The 13,135-nt window shown below is 42.2% G+C and overlaps 1 protein-coding gene across 1 annotated transcript in view; it reads right to left on the minus strand.

Moving 5' to 3' along the window:
• EXT2 (exostosin glycosyltransferase 2) overlaps nt 1-6,133 on the minus strand; it is a 73,423-nt gene extending 67,290 nt beyond the window's left edge. Inside the window, exons 1-3 of the mRNA XM_084207272.1 lie at nt 6,062-6,133; nt 3,623-4,182; nt 3,361-3,450 (exon numbers count right to left, since the gene is read on the minus strand). Coding sequence (XP_084063398.1) covers nt 3,361-3,450; nt 3,623-4,158 — 626 coding nt within the window. The 5' untranslated portion in view covers nt 4,159-4,182; nt 6,062-6,133. The remainder of the gene's footprint in view (nt 1-3,360; nt 3,451-3,622; nt 4,183-6,061) is intronic.
• Nucleotides 6,134-13,135: the final 7,002 nt, after the last annotated feature.

Genomic DNA, 13,135 nt, shown 5'->3' on the forward strand with positions numbered 1-13,135 from the left:
ACTGAATGAAATCCTTGGTCAGGTGTTTGGAGGAGCAGTTTTCCACAAATGCCAGACAAGGGATTACCACTGTACCGAATTATCACCCAAGATTTTTCCCATCAGAACAAGACACTCAGGATGAACACCAGCATGTTGTGCCTGTTCTAATCCCCATCACATGCCCCACAGGATACTTCACTTCCTGCTCTGACCCGCAGCACAACTGTTCAGTGCGCAAATCATGATCACATTTTGCCATAAATGTGACTCTTCATTCAGAGCACAAATTATGATAGGAACAAAAATCAACTTGAGAGCCAGATGATAAATTAAGTACATGCTGAGTTTAAATTCCAAATAATTTCTAATTCCTTTCCAATGTCCCCCAGCACCCTGCCTTTGGTGACATGCACAACACTGCTATGACTAGGTCTCACAGTTGAAGCTGCATGTTCTATGTCTTATCCATATTAATTCAGTTACAAGAAGAGAGAAAAAAAAATTGGTTTGAGTGTTACTGTTCTTGCACTTTATATCTCCGTTCTCTTTTTTAAACTCCCTCCCCCCAAACTGGGAAACCAGAACCAGATTGTTTTAATAGGATCCAGTGAAAACACGACAGCACCTCATCAGCCCTGAGAAAGCAGGTGTGTGTCATGCAGACTTTTACCTAAATAAATCCACAGGGAACTAACACCAGTTAAGTAACTCCACTTGGATTTTCATTGTACAGTGCATTAAGAGAGTAGGGATATTAACTCCTAATGTACTCAAAACAAATAATCTTTAAATTGCACTGATCAGCAAGGAATGCCTGTCCCTGAGCAACTTTTCACCACTTTTCAAATATTGATCCTTCTTTCTCTCCATGAAGTGCTCCAGCTGGCCTGTACTCTAAATGTTTCTGTCCAACTGCCATCTGCAGTAGCTTTCTGCCAAACTTCACAAGTCACTGAACCCAATTCACGGACTGAAACAGAAATAAATAAAAAGTATCTTAGTTCATAAATTCAATTCTACAGCACCAGAATTTCTTTGCAAAAGAAATCCTTTCAACCTCATCATTGTACTGAATCCAAGTACACTAATTAACAGACAATATAGAGCTTATCTTTTAAGTTTTACGGCAGGAGATTACATGTTATGGCAGCTAATACTAGCAACATAAACTCCATGCCCACAAGGCAAACTTTCACATTTGAAATTATGGAATAAAGCACTTTTACACTGTATTTGGAAATTGGATTTAAATATTTAATAAACAAACAATCCCTTAGTGAAGTACCTTAGCCAAGAACTTTTCCAGATGTAAAATTATTATATAACTGAACTGCCCCCTGTGTATAGGGTCTTACTTTATCTCAATCAATATTCTGCACCAAATTAATGGAACACAAATCTATTGAACTGCATGATACACTACAGTTCAACTGTGTATGTCTCAGACATGTTGATTAGAAGGCAGGCCAGGTTCCTGTGCAAACTTCACAAATATAACCTGTGGATTTCACAAGTGATCCACAAACTCCCACAAATGCAGTCCTTCTGGAGTTGTCATAGTACAGTTCAGATAAGTCATTCAAAACCAACTGAACTCTGCCAGTATGCCTTTATTTTGGCCAGCAGCTTCTCACCCTGTGATGCTACAAAAAACTGTTTTCCACACTTGGTCAACTACCCATTCCTAACATTTTTAGATATTCTCAAATTAAGAAAACACACCCAGTTGCTTGTTCCGTTAAACATGAACTAAGAACTCCAAAGGTCTCCAAAATCATACTGAAAGCTCACACTGCATCACTCAGGCCTCTCTGGGACTAGGTCCACACTCCCAACTTCTTTCACAAGCCCCTTGTCTTTGCACCTGTGACCTGTAGAATAGGTTCTGTACATCAAATGGTCGAACTGCTGACTGCCTACGAAAAAGAATACCCATTTTTTTTCCATCCCAAGCACTGTTAGTGCCTCTCTTATGTATTACAGCTCATGATCATACAGCTGTGGACTGAGTCAGACTGGCAAACTACAACACCTGAATGCCAAAAAAGACTTCAGTTTTTTACTTAAGTTACTCAGTTTTCCATGTTAGCATGACAAATATTTAGGAGAAACACCTACCAAAATAATAGGTTTCCTGCCTGCTAAGCCAAGGCATGCAAGGCCAAATGTAAATGGAGATTTGAGATCAAAAACTAAAAATAAAAACTTCTGTAGCATATCTACTACTTTCAGTTAATAAATTCACTTCTTTGATCGACACATGCATCCATAAGCATGCAGTCCACGCCATTGTCAAACGAAAATTCTCCATAAATATAAATCTAAGACAACAAATGCAAGTATTTACTAACAGATTAACAGGCTTGTTTACATGAGACTGATGCTTGACTGCCCTCTCCAGGCTAACCCATACATACAACATGCTTCATACAGAGAAGGAAAAAACTAAAGCCTTATTTCACAGTGATGTAATTACAATGAGCAAATTTACTCTTTAAACATGTGTAGAAAAAAAAATCTGTTCCTGTACCGGAGAATGTTTTAAATTGTCTTTGCTGAAAAGAAATCAAGATACACTTCACAGACAACCATCTTAGCAAAGATCCCATATCTCAGGCAAGATTTTATTAATATTTGCAGAAGAAAGTTAACTTCGACCTTCAGAAAAAACACTCGTTACAATGGACCTGACTCAGCAGAACTAAGCACACACAGGCTGACATATTAGAAATATCTTCAGCAACAGTATCGCCTTCCTCTTATTCCAATTTGCTTTGCCTTACAACCTCCTTTCGTCTTCCAAAACTAAACTATTCTGCAAGTGAAAATTGAGCTCAGAATGTATGCCTTTTAAGTTCCTGGCTAATATTTTTAAAGCACACTTGCCAGAGAATAACTAAGAGCATTTGTCCAATGCTGACTACTAATATAGTCTAATTATTAAGATAACAAAAAATATTGAAATTCAGCATAGTTTTGTCAAGCAGAGCAGCTGCTTTAAAATGTCCTTGAAACACCTGACTTCTATTAGAAAGCTGCTGCTACAATCATCTTTGAATTTCTAATTTGCATCAAATGGGACATTCTATAAAGCATTCATAATCAGTTACACACCAGATCAAGATTCTCCAACCTTACAGCAAGTCCAAGAGGTAAAAGCAAACTATCAGCCACATCCCTTATAAATGTAAGGATTCAAATCTCAAAAGTAAATACCTCTTCTATACAAGGCTTTACTTTGCTTTTTTGAGAAGCAAGCAAGTCATAGTCTATCTTCGCAAAGTTTAAGGAGCACATCCGTTACTACCAATTGCCCTTCTGAGCTTGTTGCTTCAACAGTGGCACTTAGATCTGTCCATCACACAGCACAACACATACCTATCTCTGGGAACATCTAGGGCAGTGTTATAATCTGGTGGCCCTCCAGGCAGCATATTGAAGAGCAAATGATTTGTGCCTCGATCCCACCTACAGCAAAAGAAGAAAAAAATTGCAGTTAGGAAGGTATTCTGTAAACAGAGACAAGTTCTGTCAAAGCCTAGAGCTGGCATTAACTCACTAGGTTCTCCCCTCCTGCGTTAGACTCACTTTTTTTCACTTTGTGTTCTTCCCATTGGCACACTGAAGTTTCAGTACATACCTGGATAACTGTGCCAAAGCCTGAGCTGTCTCTTTGATACGGAGGGCGTTCTGATTGAGGACATCTATGGATGGCACAAAAAGGCAGGCCCGGTTGACATCGTCCGTGTAGAATTCACTGTCAGAGATGGCCGTCAGCAGCTCATTGTATTCCCTGGAAATGGTGTTGCTCACCAACGTCCCATATTCATCCACATACTTTTTCAGTGAATAGATGTACACTTTGATTTTGTTCTTGGGATTGAAGCCACATCTATAGACATCGAAGCAGGTGTGCATCCTGCAGCTGAGGTCTCCCCTCTCAGGAATGGGGCTGTCAGCAGGAAGCTTGACCACGGGCACATCATGGACACTGCGCTTTTCAACGGTCCAGTCACTGGATGATTCAATGGAGTGAGGCCAGAACTGGAACATTCCTGTGGCAATTAGGCCAAGCAGAACTATGGAAAAGAGAGTGATGTAATAGATGCGATGCTTGGTTTTCATCCTTGGGATGAGGGCTGGACCCCGGGTGTTATATTTGGCTGAGGCACACATAATGGCATCAATTATCTCTTGTCGCTACAAAACAGAGAGAGAGGTTTTAGGAGGAACTCTACAAGAGGTACACAGTTATCACAATGCAGAGAAACATGCAGTTACTCCTTTCAGGAAAGGGTCTTTGCCTCAGCAGATTGTAGTAGGCTTTCTTCAGATGCTCATGAGTCCCACTGGAACGCAGGATGCCAACCAGGCCTGCCACCTGGCATGCACCAACTGAGGCTGACAGCTGGGCCTGGGTGTAATGAAATGATGTGGCTCAATTAACAACCACAAGCCAGAAAAAGGCACAGCTTGGGCAGAGAGAGGGAGAAGAAATCTCAGACACTGCAGAAGTAGTGAGGCCTCATAGGTTCCCTACACCTACAACAAAGCATATTCAGAGGGAATGCTAATTAAAAAAACAATATGCTTATCCACAGGAGAAGAGAAACCTGGATACCTACAAAAGAGCTTATAACAGGGCATCACATACAACTCAGGACCACGATACTGTTTCTAAGATAAAGGTGCTTCTAAACTGAATTTCATAGGAGCCCCACCATATCTGATTAGAATGATGGTAAACTACTTCTGGCAAGAAAAAGGAATTAATTTGTCATCTTTGTAAATGTGCCTTGTGGGCACAGAAGTGTTCTATGAGCTGCGATTGCAGCCACATTGAGAAAAGCATTTAAATGGTTCACTACAGCCTGAACTACAGGTGAAATGAAAAACATGATGTAATATAAAATATCACAAACTACTGTCATCTTTGATATTTCTTACAAGCTCCTACACAAAGAATTGTGGTTCCTGCAAAAGACAACTTATATTGACTACAGATTGAAAAACTGGCAAGCAACAACTTGCTTAGCTTTTCAGCTAAAACTTTCAATAATAAGTAAATTCAACCTGAATACTCTATAATGAGAACTTTGTAAGAGTAGTAAGCATGTTTCCCAGAAAAAGAATGTGAACAGTATAATTATGCGTTTTTCTTTTGGAAAAAAATGGGATGTTTTCTTGCTCTGTGAGCTAGAAAGAAAGTCTGACATGTCAACTATCCCATAGATAACAAATATGAATAAAAGAAGTATAAATGAACAAAAGAAGCATTCATTTCATTATTAATCAAATGGTGCAAGAAATTGAATTATGTTTATTTTGTGTTCTTAACAAAAGACTTAGGATGGGGTGGATAATGCATGACTTCACTGTACTGACACACAGTAGCATAAAAATAATCTCAGGTGCTAATAAACATTCCACTTTTAACGGCTCTTCTCATCACTTTATGTCCACAATCAGATTCTGGAGGAAGCCTCTAAAATCTCCTGTACAAGGCAATACATGTGTCATGCTGTTATCAGGACAGAACCCAAAATGCTACATTACAATCAGCTTTGTGACTAAAAACATCCCATATGCTTCTGACTGTTAACCACGTCCTTTACTCTTCCTTTTTGACATAGCACCAGAACCAGCTATGTGATGACACTCTGCAGCGAGCATCTCAGTCACTCGCAAACCTGTCCAGCCCGGAGCCCGGCTGGAAGAACCCTCAATGGAAGGTACCTCTCCATCCACGGAAACGTTCCCTCTCACACAGCACACAACCCACCCGGGCGAGTCAAGCACGGCACCAGGTGTACGCGCACTTGGGGTGCTGGAAGTAACGGGAGCAAGACGCAGCACATAGAGAGGTAGCAACAGCATGACGGGGCGCAAGGGCCGAGGGACGGGACGGGACGGGACGGGACGGGACGGGCCGCCTTCCCAGCGACGCGGCGGGCGGGCCCAAGCCAGCCCGGAACCCAGTCGGCAGGAGCCGGGCCGCCACCCCGCTGCGGCTCCCGCAGCCCTGCTCTCCCACCCACCCGCCGGAACCGGGCGGGCCGCCCCCGCCGCCCGCACTCACCGCCGCCCGCAGTCGCCGGGGCCGCCCGGCCGCTCCGCGCGGGGCCCGCCCGCACCGCCGCCCCCGGCCCGGCCCGGCCCCGCCGGTGCGCACGCGCGGCCGCCCGCCCCGCCGGCCCAGCGCCCCCCCGCGGCGGGAGGGCGGGCGTGCAGCGGGGCCCGGCCCGCGGGGGTCTCCCCTCAGGGATGGGATGGGATGGGAGCTTCTCCCGGCGGAGCACGTCAGTGTTCATCTGCGTGTGCAAAACTTGTCCGCCGGCAGCCTGCTTCCCAACACATCTGCGTTCTTGGTCTCTTGCCTCCAGTCCTGTGTGCCTTTCCAAAACTGTATTGGGCTTTCTCATTGACGGAGGACCTTTGGGTCATGCGTCACTTTCTGCTGGATCACACTACTTCAGTAAGGAAATATCCCATATCTACACCTTCCCCACACCCTTCATAAAAACAACTGGAAGTATCTTCTTCTATCAGAAGATAGAGAAGGACAAATTTGTTGCACAAAACTCCAGCTGGGTGGGAATCAGGAACACTGGTTTCAATTTCCTGAAATGACAGCTGATTTGGTCTGTAGGCCAAATAAAACCCAAAACAAAACAAAACAAAAAAGCCGACCAACCAACCAACCAACCAACCAACCAAAAAAAAAAAACCACAACCCCCCTCCCCCCATACACACTCAAAAGGCAAAAAAGGAAACGACAACAAAAATAAACCAAACGAAAAACACTCAAGTAGGTAAGATTGTAGAATAGTTTGAGTTGGAAGAGGCCATCTTAAAGATCATCTATTTCCAATCTCTCTTCCATAGGCAGGGACACATTCCACCAGACCGGTTTGCTCAAAGCCCCTCCAACCTGGCCTTGAACACTTCCAGGGATGGTGCATTCCCAGCTTCTCTGGGCCACCTGTGCCTCACCACCCTCACAGTGCAGAATTTCTTCCCAATATCTGATCTAAAGCCTCTCTCAGTTTGAAGCCATTCCCCCTTACCCTACCACTACATGCCTTTGTAAAAAGTCCCTCTCCAGCTTTCTTGTAGGCTCCCTTCAGGCTGCTCTAAGGTTCCCCCAGAGCATTCTCTTCTCCAGCTGAACAATCCCAAAATGCTGCAGCTGGGCAATGGTGCAATGGAGACATTCCAGCAGCAGAGGTGCAGTGTCCCTGCCTGTGACACCATGTTCTTCATCCTTCTCTGCTCTCTGAGCTGAAACAGTACACCCATGGCTGATTTTGGATCTCTCACCTGTAAACAATTTTCAGCTGTTAGGACTGTAACTGTTTCAACTGCTACCGTTTAACCAACAAAGTTTTCAACAATTATGTCCTGCCACAAAAAGTTCTCCTGCTGCAGCCTCTTCAGCCTGATTTCTAAGCCAGAAGAATTTCCAGTCTCTCTACCCCCTGGGATAAAATGCAGGCCAGCTCTTTTTCTATCTTGTGTTCCTTGGTGCTTTAGAAGATTTTTATCATGTATATCTCATTACAGCTTCAGCTTTTTTATTTTCCCCCTTTTCAATTTTTCTTGTAGCCATTTTAATAGATTTGTATCTTATGTACAATGGTGATGTGATGGTGAACTATCCTATAATGTGTGTTTGTGAAAGGATGGAGGTTTGCACCTCTCCCTGCTCTAAGCCTCTAAACTGAATCTCTCTCTCACACACACAGTACAGTGTCCTTAAACAGCCTTGACTGGCAGCAACAGATTAGTTCTCTTTCACTTCACCTGCCCTTGGGAAAACTGCTTTCTGCAAAGCCATTCACATGCTCGCACAGACAGCTCAATGCTCCCACAAAAAAGGCAGAACACTGTGACTGCAGTGCTTTCTCCTCCTTCTTTCTTTCAACTTCTCCTCGCACACGTGGCATTGCAGCAGATGTAGCATTCTCCTCAGACTCGCTGCTACCTTCTTCATCTTGTCTGTGACATTCCAACCAATAATAGACAGCACTCACAGATCTCAAAGCGCCTTTCTGAGCTCTGGTACTGGCTTTTTCCTCTGAGACTGGCTTGTTCCTTCCCCTCAAGTACAACTTACAGGGGTTTGTTACAGCACTTGATGTTTCTGGGCGTAGCCCATCAGTTTCCAATTGCCGCAAGCTGCCCCATTCATAAATCAGAGACAGGAACCCACCTTCGGAAGGATGGTTGGACTGTGTCTGATTTTTGTGAATTGGAAGGCGCCCCATTCATGTGTTGGGGCTGCTCGGATGAGCGCTGGATCTCTGCAGTTATGGGATTCAGCAGCATGAGCAGTGCTTGCCTGAGCCAAGGAGAGGGGTTCCCAGCCCTGTCGCGTGACAGGGACACTGGCTGGTCCATGTGCAGCGGCGGGGAGGAGGAGAGGGGGTCACCGAACCAGCGTGCACCAGCCCACGCACTGCTGCAGGCGCCTCCTCTGCCTCCCTGCTCTGCCAGGGAGAAGAAAGTGCATCGAATCAATTGTAGCTGAAATATTCACGGAGACTTGATGATCCTTTTATCCCTGTAGGGAAATTTGAAAATCGATGCAATTTTATTAAAAGCTGTATTAAACAAATTCAAGAGGCATCAGCTATATAGCAAGAAAAATGGAGAATGTAGTCTGTCTTGACAGAGATTTCCCTGAAACCACACCAGGGAGCCTGTTTATATTCTAGTGATGTAGCTAAGCCAGACAAGTCTGCGGCACAGCATCTATTTTTAGACTCCAGGCTGCCATTTATAGCTTGTGAAAATATTCATCAGCATCTGGATAACCAGCTATCAATTTTTATAAATGCACAGGAGAGATCAGATATTTCACTTCTCTTTGCTTTGCCCTTTTATGTCCTGCCTTATGTGGTTCTTTGGGAGTCTTTTGGAATTTAAGGGCTTTACCATGACACCATACATTTGCCTGCTGTCGCATTCAGCATCCTGCATTTTCTGCTGGGATGATCAGTGTACAGAGGAGAACCTTTTGCTAGCTACTGTGTCTCCACGTGTAAAGAAGCTGCATGTGAGATTACGGTGCACCTAGTGCGGTGATGGAAGCAGCACATTCTGCCTCCATCTTGTATGATTACAATGAGTACAAGGAGGTAATTTTAAAAAGCAAATATGAAGAGGAAATCTAATGGTGTGGGGAAGTCTTTTCAACCTTATTTTCCACCTATGGCATAACATAACTAAAAACTCATAACTCTGGTTTTTTTTCTGAAAATGTTGTTATTGGCTGCTGCCAATACATAAGGTACTGAACTAAATTAAAGAGTTTCTATTATAAGAGAAAGAAGGATATTGTAGCAGCTGGGTCCTTGCTTTGGTTCACTGTTCGGATTAAAGTCTTACAACCAAATGGTACCCTCATTTATATCAGTGAAGTTTTTACCTAGTCTGATCAATAAACTATCTAGCAGTCACTTGCATGGTTTTCTCTCTTGATCCAGTCCATCATACACTTCCAGTGTTACTGGTTTGTGATGAATGGCACTGGTCAAAACAATGATTTAACTTATGTTTGTAACTCTTACTTCCTCTACTGCCTTCCTGAACTGAAAGCAAAAAGAAGTGTAAATATACTTAGAAGGGGTGCTGCAATAGCTCCCACTGAGGGATATGAGACACAGGGAAATTCAGTTAGGCAACAGTTCCCTTCAAAGAAACTATTAATGTGGCAGAAAGATGCAGATAGAAACAATCTGTCAGTGTGTGTTCCCCCTCCCTAAAGCTTTCAGCTGTCACGGTCTGCAGAGGCATTAATCTTTAATCAATTGAATGCCTTCTGCAGAGAGGCACCCAGGGAAAGGACAGGTCATAACAAGCACTCGCCTAGAATAACTAAGCAGTCGTGCATGAGCTGTGCCATCAGACCTTGCTGGATAGCAGCAGGGAATAGACAGAGAGCTAAAAATAGCCTTTCCTTGCAGTGTTTTTCCAGACTATTTTTGATTCTTCATTTTGATAAGGTCGACTGGCTATTTGCTAAAAATAACCAATCCCGGCAAACTGAGGACAAAAAGTAGAGTATTTATAACCTCCTCAGACTCTTTAGTACATTTGCTGGCTGCAAATCATCTAGGATCTTGTCACCAGTCAGTTGCCAGTGTTTTATGTAAGTCAGTAATAAATAAAGCATTAATTGGAATGGAAAATGAGTCTATCTTGCCACTCTGATTTTCTCAGATGGAACACATCTCATTCTGTATATAATCCTTGTAGGTTACCTTGCCCTATTCTTCATTATGTGGTCTGAATTACTTCAGAAATAACCAAAATGACCTCTTGTTAGGTCAGCCAATCTTACAAATATAGCTGCATAAGTAATTAAAGTGCAAAAGCAGTTTTGTATGCCTGATATTTCAGATGCAGAAATTTTCAGGGGTGTGATTCACATGGCTTCCTCCATAAGAGTTTTTTAGCACAGAGCCTCTGTGTGCCACTATCTCTCTGATGAAATTAAATCACCACTCTCCCAGCAGGAGCAACAGAGAGAGCAACAGAAGGATTCTGTAACCAAGTAACTGGAGAAGGACTGCAGAGAAATTGTCAGTATAAATGATAATTTGACCCCAAGGTAGGTTTAAAGAAACTGGGTCATTTTGGGGATGGGGGAAACACGCAGCAGTCAAACCAACTGTGTGACCTGTTGGATGTTCCAAGAGAGAAAGACAACAATTAAAGGATTAACATTTATTTTAAAAAATATATAGTCTATCACACAGTACATTTGAGCAACTGCCCTTCTTCAGTTAAGGTAGAAAACTCTTAAATAATGAGTGAATACTTTCCCTTACAGATATTTTGCCTAGGTTCTATTAAATTTCTGTAAGGGAAAACTCATTCTCACAGATTCCTCCTGTAAGTATGCATTTTTCAAAAATACTTATCTTGAACGGGCCCCACTTATGTTGTCTGCTTAACTGCAATGTAACACAGGTTAATAATTTGGAGATTTACAGATTTTTCCTTCCTATAAACATGAAATGTCAAGTGTATACCTGAAATGTATGTTATGGAAGTTTCTATGACAGAGAGCAGTGCTGGACAGGAAATTCCCACCTCTACCCTAAAAGTATTGAATACTTCTCTGGAGAAGAGAGACAGAATGGGCAAGGGGGCAAAGGAGGGGGACAGAGAAGGAGAGGGACAGAGAGAATGACTGGAACATGATAAGGACCATGAAACCATCTAGAATCCTTTCTGTGCTCAAATTAATGGTAACTGGAACCTAAAAAAAATATGCAAAGTGGATTTTATTGTCTTGTATGATTACAATGAGTACAACCAAGGAAGGCACCGTGTTATACTCATTTTGACGGCATTTCTTGTTTTAGATGAAATGCAGAAGTTTTAAAAACATAGATCTGGCTGGCTTCATTTGAGGTGCTGCTCTGTGTGCCTATTGCTTGACAAACAGGTCAAAAGAAATGTAAGGGCAGGGACAGCATGGGAGAAACCTTAATCTTTTCTCTATGTTTTCGTCTGTAAAGATTTGCCACACAGAAAAAGAAAAGTTCTCATTAAAGAGAACTACGAGATACATCAAGGAGAGAAAACATGTAACATGAAGGTAGCAGAAAGAACAAACAATTTGTACACAGAACTTGTGTTTTTCCTCTCAGGGGTAATCTTAGAGCAAATAGGAATTCATTTAACTTCTATATACATATGTACAGGTCTTTCTACATGTTTACCACTTCTTGTAAACCAGTTAAGGCCATTTGCAAAATTTATGGGGTTGGCCAAAAAACCCATTTTGTCTCAAACAGCAGACTCATGACCGTGTTTCTCTGATGCCTCATTTCCACTTACATTTTTATTTTCTGTGCCCAAACTAACATTCCTCAGTGGAGAGGTCCTCAGGCAGGAGTTAAACTTGAAAAAAACATAGAAAATACTGTGTATGTGTGTTCTGTTGATTTACAGCAAGCTCAGATCTGACTGTCAGCCATACTGTACTAGCTGTGAGGATTCTGAAAGCACATCATACCCTCTTTCCTGCAGAGGTGTGCTTTACTAGCTGAATCCACACAGAAACAGTACAATAAACATGCTTTCTGAGCAGTAAATATATATGAGTGAAAAATATTATATAAATTTTTACTATTGTAGATTCATATACTCCCTACAAAAAGAATGACTAGAACAACAAAAGAAAATTAGGAGTAATTAATAGGTTGAATTTGCTATAGGGGTCCCCTAAAATATCACTTTAACTAATGTCTTACATTGTTCTTGATTTCAAAGATCTTGATCCCTAAAATTTTGTTGCTCAGGTCCTACTTGGGGTACATAAATAAGAGGGAGAAAATCAGGAGGTCCATTTTTAATTTGGCTGAACATCACACTTCCCATTCCATTAATGACACCTGTCTTCTGCTATAGCTTTCTTTGTGGACTTTGAAATATTGTTCATGGACAAATGCCAAACTAGTTAGTAAATACTATGTTTATAACTATCCCTTATACTGATCTTACCCATCACCTCACCAACCTGGCCTCAACCACGGAAGAAGGAGCTGGTTACTGCTCACAGCAGTCACCAGCAGCACCACCTTCTCTTCAGCCACTGCTCAAACTTTCCTTCAGCTGTCCAAGCAGTTCTCTGCCATCACCACACAGCAAACTGTAGTTGCATTATTTGTTGCCTATGTTTTGGTGATTTGGTTTATGATGCAGATGTGCTTTTGTCACTCATGCCCATCTGCCAAAATCTATGAGGAGGGAAAAGATGCACTTCTATTCAGTTTTCATGAGCAACTTCCTTCAACTCTTGATTAATATGTATGCAGAAAAACAAGCTCCAATTCCTTTAGGATACCTAAATTTTATAGTACCAGAAGTTAAATAATGTTTTATCTGTGAAAGAAGCCTTCCAGTTGAAATACTCTACCACCAGGATACAGAAAACAGTTTCTTAAGAGGAGACAGAAGAATACCATTTAGTCAAAAAAATTAACCCACGAACTGAGAAACACAGAAAAAAAATTGCATTCATTATTGTGATAATGGTGGAAGGTGCATCCTTGGATGCCTGTGGTAGGTGACAGAAGCAGCTGTACCTGGCAGAAGCATTCTCTGCGCTCTTTTGCCAATATATGTTGTTGTTAA

Source organism: Fringilla coelebs (genome assembly GCF_963513975.1).
Source record: "Fringilla coelebs genome assembly, chromosome: 6".
NCBI classification, from domain to species: domain Eukaryota; kingdom Metazoa; phylum Chordata; class Aves; order Passeriformes; family Fringillidae; genus Fringilla; species Fringilla coelebs.